Raw genomic sequence first — 18,153 nt, forward strand, 5'->3', positions numbered from 1 at the left:
AAAAATTATGAAAAACGAGCGAAAAATGGGGAAAAAATGGGGAAATTCTTCTGTGGCTCTGACTTGACCAGCGTCAGTCCAGGCTCAGAGTTTGGGGGGAAAAATGGGGATTTTGGGAAAATTAATAAAAATGATAAATATGGGAAAAAACCGCGAGAAAATTGGTGAAAAAATAAGGAAAAACGGATGAAAAAATGATGAAAAACGAGCGAAAAATGGGGAAAAAATGGGGGGAAATGGGGAAATTCTTCTGTGTCCCCGCCCCGCCAGCGCCGGCCCAGCCCCAGAGTCTGGGGGGAAAAACGGAGATTTTGGGAAAATTAACAAAAATGGGAATTATGGGAAAAAACGGGGTGAAAATCGGGGAAAGAATGGCGAAAAACGGTGAAAAATGGGGAAAAAATGGGGAAAAATGGGGAAATTCTTCTGTGTCTGCGACTCCAGCAGGGCTCAACCAGGATAAGAGTTTGGGGGGAAAAACGGAGATTTTGGGAAAATTAATAAAAATGGGAAATATGGGAAAAAACCGTGAGAAAATTGGTGAAAAAATGATGAAAAACAGGTGAAAAATGGGGAAAAAATGGGGAAATTCTTCTGTGTCTCCTCTCCTACCAGTGCTGGTTCAGCGCCAGAGTTTGGGGGGAAAAACGGAGATTTTGGGAAAATTAACAAAAATGGGAAAAAACGGGAAAAAATTGGTGAAAAAATGACGAAAATGGGTGAAAAAATGATGAAAAACGGGAAAAAAATGGGGAAAAAATGGGGAAAAAATGGGGAAATTCTTCTGTGGCTCTGACTTGGCCAGCATCAGTCCAGGACCAGAGTTTGGGGGGAAAAACGGGGATTTGGGGAAAATTAATAAAAATGATAAATATGGGGAAAAATGTCAAAAAAATCGGTGCAAAAATTGGGAAAAATGGGGAAAAACGGGGGAAAAATGGGGAAAAAATGGGGAAATTCTTCTGTGTCTGTGACTCGACCAGGGCTGGTCCAGGCCCAGAGTTTGGGGTGAAAAACGGGGATTTTGGGAAAATTAACAAAAATGGGAAATATGGGAAAAAACCGCGGGAAAATCGGTGAAAAAATGGGGGGAAAATGGGGAAAAATGGGGAAAAATGGGGAAATTTTTCTGTGGCTTTGACTCGAGCAGCGTCAGTCCAGGCCCAGAGTTTGGGGGGAAAAACGGGGATTTTGGGAAAATTAATAAAAATGGGAAATATGGGAAAAAATGGGAAAAAAATCGGGGAAAATGGGGAAGAAATGGGGAAAAAATGGGGAAAAATGGGGGAAAAATGAGGAAAAAATGGGGAAAAATTCCCATAGCCCCGCCCCATTCCCATGGCCCTGCCCCATTTCCATAGCCCCGCCCCGTTCCCGTGGCCCCGCCCCTACCCACACGCTGTAGTTGAAGTGCCGCCCCATTCCCATAGCCCCGCCCCAGTCCCACTCCATTTGCATAGCCCCGCCTCTTTCCCGTGGCCCCGCCCCGTTCCCGTGGCCCCGCCCCTACCCGCACGCTGTAGTTGAAGTGCCGCCCCATTCCCATAGCCGCGCCCCAGTCCCACCCCATTTGCATAGCCCCGCCCCTTTGTTGTGGCCCCGCCCCGTTGCCGTGGCCCCGCCCCTACCCGCACGCTGTAGTTGAAGTGCCGCCCCATTCCCATAGCCCCGCCCCAGTCCCACTCCATTTGCATAGCCCCGCCCCTTTCCCGTGGCCCCGCCCCGCCCCCGGCCCCGCCCCTACCCGCATGCTGTAGTTGAAGTGCCGCCCCATTCCCATAGCCCCGCCCCTAGCCCCGCCCCATTCCCGTGGCCCCGCCCCGTTGCCGTGGCCCCGCCCCTACCCGCACGCTGTAGTTGAAGTGCCGCGCCATTCCCATAGCCCCGCCCCATTCCCATGGCCCCGCCCCTTTCCCGTGGCCCCGCCCCTACCCGCACGCTGTAGTTGAAGTGCCGCCCCATTCCCATAGCCCCGCCCCGTTCCCATAGCCCCGCCCCTTTCCCGTGGCCCCGCCCCTACCCGCACGCTGTAGTTGAAGTGCCGCGCCGAGCGCAGGAAGCGCCGGTAGCCGTCGGTCAGCTCGGTGGCCACCGTGAGCACCAGGAGGGCTGGACAGAGGGACCAGAGTGACCACTGAGTGACCAGAGTGACCACTGAGTGACCATGAGTGACCACTGAGTGACCATGAGTGACCACTGACCAGTGAGTGACCATGAGTGACCACTGACCAACCAACAACCACTGAGTGACCACTGAGTGACCACTGACCCAGCCCAATGGCCACCGTGAGCACCAGGAGGGCTGGACAGAGGGACCAGAGTGACCACTGAGTGACCACTGACCACTGAGTGACCGTGAGTGACCACTGACCACTGAGTGACCACTGAGTGACCATTGACCACTGAGTGACCAATGAGTGACCACTGAGTGACCACTGAGTGACCACTGAGTGACCACTGACCAATGAGTGACCGCCGACCCACCCCAACGGCCACCGTGAGCACCAGGAGGGCTGGACAGAGGGACCAGAGTGACCACTGAGTGACCAGAGTGACCATGAGTGACCCTGAGTGACCACTGAGTGACCACTGAGTGACCACTGACCACTGAGTGACCAATGAGCAGTGAGTGACCAATGAGTGACCACTGAGTGACCAATGAGCAGTGAGTGACCAATGAGTGACCACTGAGTGACCCTGAGTGACCACTGACCAGTGAGTGACCACTGAGTGACCCTGAGTGACCGCTGAGTGACCACTGAGTGACCCCTGACCCACCCCAATGGCCACCGTGAGCACCAGGAAGGCTGGACAGAGGGACCAGAGTGACCACTGAGTGACCATTGACCACTGAGTGACCACTGAGTGACCATTGACCAATGAGTGACCACTGAGTGACCACTGAGTGACCACTGAGTGACCATTGACCAATGAGTGACCACTGAGTGACCACTGAGTGACCATTGACCACTGAGTGACCACTGAGTGACCACTGAGTGACCGCTGACCAATGAGTGACCCCTGAGTGACCCCTGGCCCCTCCCCTGACCCATGGCCCCTCCCACTGACCTTGGGCCCCCTCTCACTGACTGTTGACCCCTCCCACTGACCCCTGGATGACCCATGGCTCCTCCCATTGACCTCTGGCCCCTCCCCCTGACTTTGGGCCCTGCCCACTGACCCCTGAGTGACCCCTGGCTCCTCCCACTGACCTTGGGCCCCTCCCACTGACCCCTGAGTGACCCCTGGATCCTCCCCTGACCTTGGGCCCCTCCCACTGACCCCTGAGTGACCCCTGGCTCCTCCCACTGACCTTGGGCCCCTCCCACTGACCCCTGAGTGACCCCTGGCTCCTCCCACTGACCTTGGGCCCCTCCCACTGACCCCTGAGTGACCCCTGGCCCCTCCCACTGACCCCTGACCCCTCCCACTGACCCCTGAGTGACCCCTGGCCCCTCCCACTGACCCCTGACCCCTCCCACTGACCCCTGAGTGATCCCCTGGCCCCTCCCACTGACCCCTGAGTGACCCCTGGCTCCTCCCCCTGACCATTGGCCCCTCCCCTGACCTTGGGCCCCTCCCACTGACCCCTGAGTGACCCCTGGCCTCTCCCCCTGACCTTTGACCCCTCCCACTGACCCCTGAGTGACCCCTGGCCCCTCCCCCTGACCCCGGGCCCCGCCCCCTGCCCTTTGGCCCCGCCCCCACTCACCATCCTCAGAGTCGCTCCCGGGCTCCGTTTCGGGGCAATTTTCCTCATTTTCGGGGCAATTTTCGCCGTTTTTGGGACAAATTTGGGCATTTTCGGCTTCAACCCCTGAGGGGGTCCCGGGGTCGATCCCGGGGTCGGTTTTGGGGCAATTTTGGGGGATTTCGGGGCAATTCTGGGGATTTTCGGGGCAATTCTGGGGATTTTCGGGGCAATTCTGGGAAGTTTCGGGGTCACTCCCAGAGTCGATCCCGGGAGGGATTTTGGGGCAATTTCGAGAAGTTTCGGGGCAGTTTTGGGAGTTTTCGGGGAGATTTCGGAGGATTTGGGGGCCGTTCCGGGAGGTTTCGGGGCAGTTTCGGGGGATTTGGGGCTCAGTCCCGGCGGGAATCCCGGGGCGGTCCCGGGGGGCGTTCCCGGGGCAGTTCCGGGCGGTTTTGGGGCAGTTTCGGGCGGTTTCGGGGGCGCTCCCGGGGGTCCCCAGCAGCAGCAGCAGCAGCGGCAGCGCCAGCGCGGCCATGGCGCGTGGGGGGCGTGGCTTACACCCAGGGGCGGGGCTTCCCGCCGCGCCTCATCCAATCCCCGCCCGCCGCTCCGCCCTCTCCACCAATCAGCGCTGAGGGGCGTGGCCGTAGCGGAATTGCCACGTTGCCAGGCGCGGGAAAAGGGGGCGTGGCTTCCTGAAAGCCGCACCAAATATGGCGAAGAAGGGGGCGTGGCTTTCGCGCCGCGCTCAAGATGGCGGCGGAGGGCGGTGAGGGCGGAAGTGAAGGGCGGGGAGCGGAAGTGGCGTCAGGGAGGGCGGAAGTGAAGGGCGGCCGACCGGAAGTCGCCTCATGATGGGGGAGAAGAAAACGTCGGGTGAGGGGGGAGGGGCCCGCGGGTCCCGGGGCCGGTTCGGGGCCGGTTCGGGGGGCCCGGGAGGTTCTGAGGGGGTCCCGGGGCCGGTTCGGGGGGCCCGGGGGGTTCTCAGGGGTTTTGGGGGGTCCCGGGGTCGGTTCGGGGGGCCCGGGAGGTTCTGAGGGGGTCCCGGGGGGTTCTGAGGGGTTTTGGGGGGTTCTGAGGGGGTCCCGGGGGGTTCTGAGGGGTTTTGGGGGGTTCTGAGGGGGTCCCGGGGCCGGTTCGGGGCCTGGTCGAGGAGCCCGGGGGGTTCTGAGGGGGTTCCGGGGTCGGTTCGGGGGTCCCGGTGTCGGTCTTGGGGTCCCGGGGCTCTTTTGGGGGGCTCCGGGGTTCGGTTTGGGGGTCCCGGTGCCATTTTAGGGGTCCCCGGGTCGGTTCGGGGGGGTCCCGGATTCGGTTCGGGGGTCTCGGGAGGTTCTGAGGGGGTCCCGGGGTTGATTTTGGGGGTCCCGGGGTCGGTTCGGGTGTCCTGAGGGGCTTTGGGGGTGTCCCGGGGCCCTTTTGGGGGATCCTGGGGTCGGTTCGGGGGTCCCGGGGTCGGTTCGGGGGTCCTGGGGTTCGTTCGGGGGTCCCGCTGCGTCGGTTCGGGGGTCCCGGTGCGGTTTTGGGGGTCCCGGGGTTGATTTTGGGGATCCCGGGCTTCGTTCGGGGATCCCGGGCTTCGTTCGGGGGTCCCGCTGCCCCAATTTGGGGGTCCCGGGGTCGGTTCGCGGGTCCCGGTGGGGTCTGAGGGGGTCCCGGGGCTGTTTGGGGGGGGTCCCGGTGTCGGTTCTGGGGTCGGTTCGGGGGTCCCGGTGTTGGTCCTGGGGTCCCGGGGTTGATTTTGGGGGGGTCCGGTGTTCGGTTTGGGGGGTTCTGAGGGGGTCCCGGGGCTCTTTTGGGGGTCGGTTCCGGGGTCCCGGTGCCATTTTAGGGGTCCCGGGGCTCTTTTGGGGGGGTCCCGGTGTCGGTTCGGGGGTCCCGGGAGGTTCTGAGGGGGTCCCGGGGTTGATTTTGGGGGGGTCCCGGTGTCGGTTCGGGGGTCCCGGTGCCATTTTAGGGGTCCCGGGGCCGGTTCGGAGGGGTCCCGGATTCGGTTCCGGGGTCGGTTCAGGGGTCCCGGGAGGTTCTGAGGGGGTCCCGGGGTTGAATTTGGGGATCCCGGGGTTCGTTCGGGGGTCCCGGTGGGGTCTGAGGGGGTCCCGGGGCTGTTTGGGGGGGTCCCGGGTTCGGTCCTGGGGTCCCGGGGTTGAATTTGGGGGGGTCCCGGGGACGGTTCTGGGGTCGGTTCGGGGATCCCGGTGTTGGTTCGGGGGTCCCGGTGTCGGTTCCAGGGTCCCGGTGCCATTTTAGGGGTCCTGGGGTCGGTTCGGGGGGGTCCCGGATTCGGTTCTGGGGTCCCGGGGTTGATTTTGGGGTTAAATTCCCCATTTTTTAGGAATAAATTCCCAATTTTTTAGGGATAAATTCCCCGTTTTTTAGGGATAAATTCCCCGTTTTTTAGGGATAAATTCCCCATTTTTTAGGAATAAATTCCCAATTTTTAGGGATAAATTCTCCATTTTTTAGGGATAAATTCCCCATTGTTTAGAGATTAATCCCCGATATTTTTGGGGATAAATTCCCGACTTTTTAGGAATAAATTCTCCATTTTTTAGAGATAAATCCCTGATTTTTTAGGGATAAATTCCTGGATTTTGGGGTTTACATTCTCCATTCTTTAGGGATAAATTCCCCATTTTAGGAATAAATTCCCAATTTTTTAGGCGTAAAGTCCCCATTTTTTAGGAATAAATTCCCGATTTTGGGATGATAAATTCCCAATTTTTTTGGGGATAAATCCCCGATTTTTTAGGGTCAAATTCTCGATTTTTTTTTTGGTCAAATTCCTGCATTTTTTGGGGTTAAATCCCTGATGTTGGGGCGTTAAATTCCCGATTTTTTAGGGCTAAATTCCCGATTTTTTTGGGGATAAATTCCTGAATTTTTGGTGCTAAATCCCCGGATTTTTAGGGATAAATTCTCTATTTTTTAGGTCTAAATTCCTGGTTTTTTAGGGATAAATTCCCAATTTTAGGGATAAATTCCTGATTTTTTTAGGAGTAAATTCCCGAATCTTTAGGGATAAATTTCGGTTTTTTAGGGATAAATTCCTCATTTTTGGGGGATAAACTCCCCATTTTTTAGGGATAAATTCCCGATTTTTTAGGGATAAATTCCCGATTTTTTTGGGATAAATATTTGAGTTTTTGGTGATAAATTCCGGATTTTTTAGGGATAAATTCCGGATTTTTTTGGGATAAATTCCCCATTTTTTAGGAATAAATTCCCCATTTTTTAGGGATAAATTCCCGATTTTTTAGGGATAAATTCCCAATTTTTTAGGAATAAATTCCCGATTTTTTGGGGTCAAATTCCCGATTTTTTAGGGTTAAATTCCCCATTTTTTGTGGTTAAGTTCCTGCATATTTAGGGATAAATTCCCGATTTTTTAGGGATAAATTCTTGTTTTTTAGTGATAAATTCTCCATTTTTTGTGAATAAATTCCTGATTTTTTGGGGATAAATTCTCCATTTTTTAAGGATAATTTCCCAATTTTTTAGTGATAAATTCCCGATTTTTTAGGGATAAATTCTCGTTTTTTAGGGATAAATTCCCCATTTTTGGGGATAAATTCCCCATTTTTTAGGGATAAATTCCCCATTTTTGGGGATAAATTCCCCATTTTTTAGGGATAAATTGCCCATTTTTTAGAGATAAATTCTCCATTTTTTAGGGATAAATTCTCCAATTTTTTAGAGATAAATTCCCAATTTTTTAGGGGTAAAGTCCCCATTTTTTAGGAATAAATTCCCGATTTTGGGATGATAAATTCCCAATTTTTTGGGGATAAATCCCCGATTTTTTAGGGTCAAATTCTCGATTTTTTTTTGGTCAAATTCCTGCATTTTTGGGGGTTAAATCCCTGATGTTGGGGGGTTAAATTCCCGATTTTTTAGGGATAAATTCCCGATTTTTAGGGATAAATTCCCGATTTTTTTGGGATAAATTCCTGAATTTTTGGTGCTAAATCCCCGGATTTTTAGGGATAAATTCTCTATTTTTTAGGAATAAATTCCTGGTTTTTTAGGGATAAATTCCCAATTTTAGGGATAAATTCCTGATTTTTTTAGGAGTAAATTCCCGAATCTTTAGGGATAAATTTCGGTTTTTTAGGGATAAATTCCTCATTTTTGGGGGATAAACTCCCCATTTTTTAGGGATAAATTCCCCATTTTTTAGGAATAAATTCCCGTTTTTTAGGAATAAATCCCCGATTTTTTAGAGATAAATTCTCCATTTTTCAGGATAAATATTTAAATTTTTGTGGTTAAATTCCCGATTTTTTAGGGATAAATTCCCCATTTTTGTGGTTAAATTCCCGATATTTTTAGGGCTAAGTTCCTGCATTTTTTGGGGATAAATTCCCGATTTTGGGGGGATAAATCCCCGATTTTGGGGGGATAAATTCCCCATTTTTCGGGGTTAAATCCCGGGATTTTGGGGTTCAATTCCCGCTTTTTTAACCCTTTGTGGCCCAGCGCGCGTTCCCGAGGGCGGCCCCCGGCGGGTCCTGGACGCGCCCGCGCGGCAGCGGCGGCTGCACCGGCAGCTGGAGGCGCTGGAGAACGACAACTTCGGGGACGACCCGCAGGCCGGGCTGCCGCGGCCCGGGAAACGGCTGCCCAACTTCAGCGACACCGCCGAGACCGGTACCGGCACCGGGGGGAACGGGGGGAACCGGAACCGGGCTGAACCGGACCGGGGGGAACCGGGATTGAGAGGGTTTGGGGGAGGGATCCGCAGGCGGGGCTGCCGCGGCCCGGGAAACGGCTGCCCAACTTCAGCGACACCGCCGAGACCGGTACCGGCACCGGGGGAACCGGGGGGAACCGGAACCGGGCTGAACCGGACCGGGGGGAACCGGGGGAACCGGGATTGGGGGGGTTTGGGGGTGGGATCTGCAGGCGGGGCTGCCGCGGCCCGGGAAACGGCTGCCCAACTTCAGCGACACCGCCGAGACCGGTACCGGCACCGGGGGAACCGGGAGATACCGGGAGATACCGGGAGATACCGGGGGGAACCGGGATTGGGGGGGTTTGGGGGTGGGATCCGCAGGCGGGGCTGCCGCGGCCCGGGAAACGGCTGCCCAACTTCAGCGACACCGCCGAGACCGGTACCGGCACCGGGGGATACCGGGGGGAACCGAACCGGGACCAGGGGAACCGGGATTGGGGGGGTTTGGGGGTGGGATCCGCAGGCCGGGCTGCCGCGGCCCGGGAAACGGCTCCCGAACTTCAGCGACACCGCCGAGACCGGTACCGGAACCGGGGGAACCGGGAGATACCAGGAGATACCGGGAGATACCGGGGGGTACCGGAGGGAACCGGGGGGAACCGGGATTGGGGGGGTTTGGGGGATCCTGGGCTGGGAAACGGCTCCCGAACTTCAGAGACACCGCCAAGACCGGTACCGGCACCGGGGGAACCGGGGAGAACCGAACCGGGACCGGGGGGAACCGGGGGATACCGGGATTGGGGGTTCTGGGGGATCCCGGGCTGGGAAACGGCTCCTGAACTTCAGCGACCCCGCCGAGACCGGGACCGGGAACCGGAACCGGGCTGAACCGGACTCGGGGGAGCCAGTACCGAGACCGGGGGAACCGGGGGCAGCTGAACCGGGACCGGGGGGAGCCGGAACCGGAACCGGGGGGAGCCGGGATTGGGGGTTCTGGGGGATCCTGGGCTGGGAAACGGCTCCCGAACTTCAGCGACACCGCCGGGACCGGGACCGGCACCGGGAACCGGAACCGGGCTGAACCGGACCGGGGGGAGCCAGTACCGGGACCGGGGGGAGCCGGGACTGGGGGTTCTGGGGGATCCCCGCCCGGGAAACGGCTGCCGAACTTCACCGCCGAGACCAGGACCGGAACCGTGAACGGGAACCGGGCTGAACCGGCACCAGGAACCGGAACCGGGCTGAACCGGCACCGGGGGGAACCGGGGGGAGCCGGGATTGGGGGTTCTGGGGGATCCTGGCCCGGGAAACGGCTGCCGAACTTCAGTGACACTGCCGGGACCGGAACCGGGAACCGGGGAGAACCGGGGGAGCTGAACCGGTACCGGGGAGAACCGGGATTGGGGGTTCTGGGGGATCCCGGCCCGGGAAACGGCTCCCGAACTTCAGCGACACCGCCGAGACCGGGACCGGAACCGGAACCGGGCTGAACCGGCACTGGGAACTGGAACCGGGCTGAACGGCACCAGGAACCGGAACCAGGCTGAACCGGCACCGGGGGGAACCGGGGGGAACCGGGATTGGGGGTTCTGGGGGATCCTGGCCCGGGAAACGGCTGCCGAACTTCAGCGACACCGCCGAGATCGGGACCGGGAACCGGAACCGGACCGAACCGGGGGTGAACCAGAACCGGGACCGGGGGAACCGGGGGGGTCGGGAATGGCGGATTTAGGGGGGTTTGGGGGCGTTTTGGGGCTCCCGAACTTCAGCGACACCGCCAGGACTGGAACCGGGAACCGGAACCGAACCGGGGGTGAACCAGAACCGGGACCGGGGGGAACCGAGGGCGATCGGGATTGGGGGGGTTTGAAAGGGATTTGGGGGATCCTGGGCTGGGAAACCCCTCCCGAACTTCAGCGACAGAACCGGAACCGAACCGGGACCAGAACCGGAACTGGGACCAGAACTGGATCGAACCGGACCGGGGGGAGCCGGAATCAGGAGATTTTGGGGGAATTTTGGGCTGAATTTGGAATTTTGATGCCGAATTTTGCTGGTTTTGCTGCATTTGGGGTCGATTTTGGGGCTGAAATCCAAATCTGGCGCCACACGTGGGGCGGAATTTTGCATTTTAATCGGATTTTGGGCCTGGAATTGGGACTAAATTCGGCATTTTTGGGTCGGATTTTGGATTTTGGGGGGGATTTCAAACTTGGGATCAGATTTTGAGGCCGAGTTTTGAATTTTTTGCTGATTTTAGGGCCGGATTCTGAATTTTTGGGGCTGAATTTTGCATTTTAATTGGATTTTTTTGTGCTGATTTTGGGATAAATTTGGCATTTTTGGGTGAATTTGGGGCTGAATTCTGAATTTTGGGCTGGAATTGGGGCTGAACTCTGAATTTTGGGCTGAATTTTGCATTTTCAGCTGAATTTGGGGCTGAATTCTGGATTTTGGGGCTGAATTTTGGGCTGAATTCTGAATTTTGGGCTGAAATTTGCATTTTCAGCTGAATTTGGGGCTGAATTTTGCATTTTTGGCCGAATTTTGCTCCGATTTTGGGGCGGAATTCTGGATTTGGGGTTGGATTTGCGGTGGGGATTTTGGGAACTGAAATTTTGGGGCTGAATTCTGAATTTTTGGGGCCAAATTTTGCATTTCTTGCTGGATTTGGAACCGATTTTGGGCTGAACTCTGGATTTTGGGGTGGATTTGGAGCTGGATTCGGGGCTGAATTTTGCATTTTGAGCTGAATTTGGGGCTGAATTCTGAATTTTGGGCTGAATTTTGGGCTGAATTTTGGGCTGAATTTTGCATTTTCAGCTGAATTTGGGGCTGAATTCTGAATTTTGGGCTGAATTTTGCATTTTCAGCTGAATTTGGGGCTGAATTCTGAATTTTGGGCTGAATTTTGGGCTGAATTTTGCATTTTCAGCTGAATTTGGGGCTGAATTCTGAATTTTGGGGCTGAATTTTGCATTTTTGGCCGAATTTTGCTCCGATTTTGGGGCGGAATTCTGGATTTGGGGTCGGATTCGCGGTGGGGATTTGGGGAACTGAAATTTTGGGGCTGAATTCTGAATTTTTGGGGCCGAATTTTGGCTTTTCCCCAGGGAAGAAGAAGAAGAAAACGCGGGGGGATCATTTCAAGCTGCGCTTCCGCAAGAACTTCCAGGCCCTGCTGGAGGAGCAGGTGGGAATTTGGGGAAAATTGGGAAAAATTTGGGAAAATTTGGGGAAATTTTGGAAATTTTGGGCTGATTTGGGGCATTTTTTTCTATTTTTGAGAATTTTGGGGAGATTTTGAGGCATTTTTGAAATATTTCTGAGGATTTTGGGGCTTTTATTTTCTATTTTTGAGGATTTTTGGGGAGATTTTTTTCTATTTTGGGGGGATTTTGGGGCATTTTAGAGGATTTTGGAGACTAAAAAGGAGATTTTGGGGTGACTGTAGGAGATTTTTTTTTATTTTCTTGTGGATTTTGGGGGGATTTGAGGGGAACTCAGGAGAAGTTTGGGGGAATTTGGGTAAATCTGAAGGGATTTGGGGAAAATTGGGGCAAATTTGGGGGAATTTGGGAAATTTGGGGGAAGTTTGGGGGCATTTGGAGAAATTTTGGAGCTGAATTCTGGGGTTTGGGGGTGAATTTTGGATTTTGGACTGAATTCTGGATTTTGGGCTGGATTTTGGGGCTGAATTTTTGATTTTGGTGCTGATTTTGAGGCTGAATTCTGGATTTTGGGGCTGAATTTTGTGTCTGAACATTGGATTTCAACCTGGATTCTTGGGCTGGATTTTGAGGCTGATTTTGGGGCAGAATTCTGGATTTTGGAGCTGATTTTGGGGCTGAATTTTTGATTTTGGGGCTGAATTTTGTGTCTGAACTCTGGATTTTAACCTGGATTTTGGGGCTGGATTTTGGGGCTGAATTTTGTGTCTGAACTCTGGATTTCAACCCGGAATTTTGGGGCTGAATTTTTGATTTTGAGGCTGATTTTGGGTCTGAATTCTGGATTTTGGGTCTGAATTTTTGATTTTGGAGCTGATTTTGGGGCTGAATTCTGGATTTTGGGGCTGAATTTTTGATTTTGGGGCTGAATTTTGGGTCTGAACTCTGGATTTCAACCCGGATTTTTGGGCTGAATTTTGGGGCTGAATTTTTGATTTTGGTGCTGATTTTGGGGCTGAATTCTGGATTTTGGGGCTGAATTTTGTGTCTGAACTCTGGATTTCAACCCGGAATTTTGGGGCTGAATTTTTGATTTTGGGGCTGATTTTGGAGCTGAATTCTTGATTTTTGGGCTGAATTTTTGATTTTGGGGCTGATTTTGGAGCTGAATTTTTGATTTTAGGGCTGAATTTTTGATTTTGGAGCTGAATTTTGGGGCTGAATTTTTCATTTTGGGGCTGATTTTGGGGCTGAACTCTGGATTTCAACCCGGATTTTTGGGCTGAATTTTGGGTCTGAATTTTTGATTCTGGGGCTGATTTTGGGTCTGAATTTTTGATTTTGGGGCTGATTTTGGGTCTGAATTTTTGATTTTGGAGCTGATTTTGTGTCTGAACTCTGGATTTTAACCCGGATTTTGGGGCTGAACTCTGGATTTTGGGGCTGAATTTTTGATTTTGGTGCTGATTTTGGGGCTGAATTTTTGATTTTGGGGCTGAATTTTGTGTCTGAACTCTGGATTTTAACCTGGATTCTTGAGCTGAATTTTGGGGCTGAATTTTTGATTTTGTGTTGGATTTTGGAGCTGAATTTTTGATTTTTGGGGCTGATTTTGGGTCTGAATTCTGGAATTTGGGGCTGAATTTTGTGTCTGAACTTTGGATTTCAACCTGGATTCTTGGGCTGGATTTTGGGGCTGAATTTTTGATTTTAAACTGATTTTGGGTCTGAACTCTGGATTTTGTGTTGGATTTGGGGCTGAATTCTGAGTTTTGGGGCTGAATTTTGTGTCTGAACATTGGATTTCAACCTGGATTCTTGGGCTGGATTTTGAGGCTGATTTTGGGGCAGAATTCTGGATTTTGGAGCTGATTTTGGGGCTGAATTTTTGATTTTGGGGCTGAATTTTGTGTCTGAACTCTGGATTTTACCCCGGATCTTGGGGCTGAATTTTTGATTTTGGGGCTGAATTTGGGTCTGAACTCTGGATTTTGGGGCTGAATTTTGGATTTTGTGTTGGATTTTGGGGCTGAGTTCAGGATTTTGAGGCTGATTTTGGGGCTGAATTCTGGATTTCAACCTGGATTCTTGCTGGATTTTGAGGCTGATTTTGGGGCAGAATTCTGGATTTTGGGGCTGATTTTGGGTCTGAATTTTTGATTTTGGGGCTGAATTTTGTGTCTGAACTTTGGATTTCAATCTGGATTCTTGGGCTGGATTTTGGGGCTGAATTTTTGATTTTGGGGCTGAATTTTGTGTCTGAACTCTGGATTTTAACCCAAATTTTTGGGCTGAATTTTTGATTTTGGTGCTGATTTTGGGGCTGAATTCTGGATTTTGGGGCTGAATTTTGTGTCTGAACTCTGGATTTCAACCCGGAATTTTGGGGCTGAATTTTTGATTTTGGGGCTGATTTTGGAGCTGAATTCTTGATTTTTGGGCAGAATTTTTGATTTTGGGGCTGATTTTGGAGCTGAATTTTTGATTTTAGGGCTGAATTTTTGATTTTGGAGCTGAATTTTGGGGCTGAATTTTTCATTTTGGGGCTGATTTTGGGGCTGAACTCTGGATTTCAACCCGGATTTTTGGGCTGAATTTTGGGTCTGAATTTTTGATTTTGGGGCTGATTTTGTGTCTGAACTCTGGATTTTAACCCGGATTTTGGGGCTGAACTCTGGATTTTGGGGCTGAATTTTTGATTTTGGTGCTGATTTTGGGGCTGAATTTTTGATTTTGGGGCTGAATTTTGTGTCTGAACTCTGGATTTTAACCTGGATTCTTGAGCTGAATTTTGGGGCTGAATTTTTGATTTTGTGTTGGATTTTGGAGCTGAATTTTTGATTTTTGGGGCTGATTTTGGGTCTGAATTCTGGAATTTGGGGCTGAATTTTGTGTCTGAACTTTGGATTTCAACCTGGATTCTTGGGCTGGATTTTGGGGCTGAATTTTTGATTTTAAACTGATTTTGGGTCTGAACTCTGGATTTTGTGTTGGATTTGGGGCTGAATTCTGAGTTTTGGGGCTGAATTTTGTGTCTGAACATTGGATTTCAACCTGGATACTTGGGCTGGATTTTGAGGCTGATTTTGGGGCAGAATTCTGGATTTTGGAGCTGATTTTGGGGCTGAATTTTTGATTTTGGGGCTGAATTTTGTGTCTGAACTCTGGATTTTAACCTGGATTTTGGGGCTGGATTTTGTGTCTGAACTCTGGATTTCAACCCGGAATTTTGGGGCTGAATTTTTGATTTTGAGGCTGATTTTGGATCTGAATTCTGGATTTTGGGTCTGAATTTTTTATTTTGGAGCTGATTTTTGGGCTGAATTCTGGATTTTGGGGCTAAATTTTTGATTTTGGGGCTGAATTTTGTGTCTGAACTCTGGATTTTAACCCAAATTTTTGGGCTGAATTTTGGGGCTGAATTTTTGATTTTGGGGCTGATTTTGGGTCTGAATTCTGGATTTTGGGGCTGAATTTTGTGTCTGAACTCTGGATTTCAACCCGGAATTTTGTGGCTGAACTCTGGATTTTGGGGCTGATTTTGGAGCTGAATTTTTGATTTTAGGGCTGAATTTTTGATTTTGGGGCTGATTTTGGGTCTGAATTTTTGATTTTTGGGCTGAATTTTGTGCCTGAACTCTGGATTTCAACCCGAATTTTTGGCCTGAATTTTGGGGCTGAACTTTCAGCTTCATTCCAGGAATTTGTGGCCGATTCTGGGGTCGGAACAATTTTATTTTAACCCCTTCAGAACCTGAGCGCGGCCGAGGGCCCCAATTACGTCTCGGCCGGGGCGGCCCCGTCCCGGCTGCCCCAGCGCCACTTCTGCGCCGTCTGCGGCTTCCCCTCGGGCTACACCTGCGTCACCTGCGGGGCCAGGTACTGCTGCACGCGCTGCCTGGGCACCCACCAGGACACCAGGTCAGGATCCGCCCCAGAACGGGGCAAAAACAGGGAAAAACGGGGAAAAACGGGGAAAAATGGGAAAAAAGGGTGGAGAAATGGCCCAAAAATGGGTTTGGGGACAGAGCTGTGTCACCTGTGGGGCCAGGTACTGCTGCACGCGCTGCCTGGGCACCCACCAGGACACCAGGTCAGGATCCGGCCCAGAACGGGGCAAAAACGGGGAAAAAATGGGAAAAAACGGTGGAAAAATGGGAAAAAAGGGTGGAGAAATGGCCCAAAAATGGGTTTGGGGACAGAGCTGTGTCACCTGTGGCGCCAGGTACTGCTGCAGGCGCTGCCTGGGCACGCACCAGGACACCAGGTCAGGATCCGCCCCAAAATGGGGCAAAAACGGGGATAAAATGGGAAAAAATGGTGGAAAAATGGGAAAAAAGGGTGGAAAAATGGGAAAAACAGCCAAAAATGGGTTTGGGGACAGAGCTGTGTCACCTGCGGAGCTGCAGGCACCCACCAGGACACCAGGTCAGGATCCGCCCCAGAACGGGGGAAAAACGGTGAAAAAATGGGAAAAAATGGGGGAAAAGGGTGAAAAAATGGGGAAAATGGGGAAAAATGGGGGAAAACAGCCCAAAAATGGGTTTGGGGACCCAACTGTGTCACCTGTGGGGCTGCAGGCACCCACCAGGACACCAGGTCAGGATCCACCCCAGAACGGGGCAAAAACAGGGAAAAAATGGGAAAAAACGGTGAAAAAATGGGAAAAAACTGTGAAAAAATGGGAATAAACGGCCCAAAATGGCCCAAAAATGGGTTTGGGGACAGAGCTGTGTCACCTGTGGGGCTGCAGGCGCTGCCTGGGCACCCACCAGGACACCAGGTCAGGATCCACCCCAGAACGGGGGAAAAACGGGGGAAAATGGGAAAAAATGGGAAAAACGTTGAAAAAACGGGAAAAGATTGTGAAAAAATGGGGGAAAACGGGAAAAAATGGCAGAAAAATGGGGAAAATGGGAAAGTAAATGGGGAAAAATCCCAGGAAAAATTGGGGAAAATCAGCAAACTGGAAAAACGAACAAAAAAATGGGAAAATGGTGAAAAAAAGGGGAAAAAATTATGAAAATTGGAAAATGGGGGGGAATGGGGAAAAAATGGGAAAAACAGGAAAAGATGGGGGAAAATGGGAGAGTAAATGGGGGAAAAAAGAGGGAAAATGGGGGGAAGTCGACAAAAGGGGAAAACCAACAAAAAATGGGAAAGAAGGTGGGAAAAATGAGAGAAGAACTGGGGAAAATGGGAAAAAGGGCAATAAAGTGGGAAAAATGGTGAAAAAATGGGAAAAAACTGGAGAAAAAAACAAGAGAAAAATGGGAAAAGCAACAAAAAATGGTAAAAATCCCAGGAAAACGGGAAAAAACCCTGAGGAAATGGAAAAAAATTTGGGGGAAATGAGGGAAAATGGGAAAAAATTGGAAAAAACTGGAAAAGATGGGAAAACTTTGGGGAAAATGGGGAAAAATGGCAAAAAAATGGAAAAAATCTCGTGGGAATGTTGCCTGGAAGGGGGACCCCAAATTTGGGGGGGGAGGGGCCTCACCCCGCTGACCTCTGACCTTTCCCTCCCCTCCCCCACAGGTGCCTGAAGTGGACGGTGTGACCCCGCCCCCAATATGGCTGCCGCGGCCACGCCCACAACATGGCTGCCGCGACGCCACCCCCAAAATGGCCGCCGTGAGCGCGTCTCGTTTGGTCCCGCCCCCTAAAATGGCTGCCGTGGCAACGTCCCTAAGATGGTTGTCATGGCAACACTCACCCCAAGATGGCTGCTGTGGTTCCACCCCAAGATGGCTGCCATGACTCCACCCCCAAAAAGGCCACACCCCCAAAATGGCTGCTATGACCACGTGTTCAATATGGCTGCCAAAGCCACGCCCACAAATGGCAGCCGTAGCCCCACCCCAAGATGGCCACCTTGGCCACACCCCCAAAATGGCTGCCGTGGTCACGCCCACAAAATGGCTGCCACGAACATACTCTCAAGATGGCTGCCGTGGCCACACCCACAAAATGGCCGCTGTGGTCCCACCCTGAGATGGCTGCCATGACCACGCCCACAAAATGGCTGCTGTGGCCACACCCACAATATGGCTGCTGTGGCCACGCCCACAAAATGGCTGCCCCCACCCCTCCCCAAGATGGCGGCCGGGCCCGGTTTGAACCAAAATCCGACTTTTTCCTACCAAAATCTTTGGGATCGACTTTATTTGGAAAGGGTGGGAGGAGCTACAGGAGAGGTGGGCGGGGCCTGTGGAAGGGGGCGGGGCCTCGGGATTGGGGGGAAAATCGGGAAAAATTCCGGGAGAAATGAGCGGGAACGGTGACCCCGCCCTTCGAGGGCGGAGCTGCGCCGCCATTGGTCGGCGCCGCGGGCGCAAGATGGCCGCTCCGGGCTCGGATTGGACGAACGTCCCCGTGAGGGCTCCGCCCCTTTGTGAGAGTCGGGATCCTATTGGCTGCTGGGGCTCCGCCCCGGGATCAGACCACGCCCATGTTAGGGACAAGCCACACCCCAAAATGCAAGCCACGCCCACTTCTGGGTAGCCACACCCCCGTCTAGGACAAAGATCCACCAACAAATCCAAACCACGCCCACTTTAGGAGCAGGCCCCGCCCCCACATCCCCTTGTGGTGCCCAGGCTCCGCCTCCTGTGATG

General features: G+C 52.5%; 1 protein-coding gene across 2 annotated transcripts; it reads left to right on the forward strand.

Moving 5' to 3' along the window:
• The first annotated feature begins 4,512 nt into the window (after nt 1-4,512).
• Nucleotides 4,513-17,538, forward strand: ZNHIT1 (zinc finger HIT-type containing 1). 2 transcript variants are annotated; one of them, XM_084224458.1, is made up of 6 exons: nt 4,513-4,570; nt 8,171-8,283; nt 8,890-8,947; nt 11,480-11,559; nt 15,288-15,457; nt 17,075-17,532. In XM_084224458.1, exons 1-6 carry the CDS (start codon nt 4,546-4,548, stop codon nt 17,094-17,096), a joined length of 468 nt encoding a protein of 155 aa, XP_084080584.1. In that variant the 5' UTR covers nt 4,513-4,545; the 3' UTR covers nt 17,097-17,532. The 2 variants fall into 2 exon arrangements, with proteins under 2 accessions (XP_084080584.1, XP_084080583.1); XM_084224457.1 differs by lacking the exon at nt 8,890-8,947 and having other exon boundaries at nt 8,171-8,341; nt 17,075-17,538.
• Nucleotides 17,539-18,153: the final 615 nt, after the last annotated feature.

Source organism: Fringilla coelebs (assembly GCF_963513975.1).
Source record: "Fringilla coelebs genome assembly, chromosome: 38".
NCBI lineage: Eukaryota > Metazoa > Chordata > Aves > Passeriformes > Fringillidae > Fringilla > Fringilla coelebs.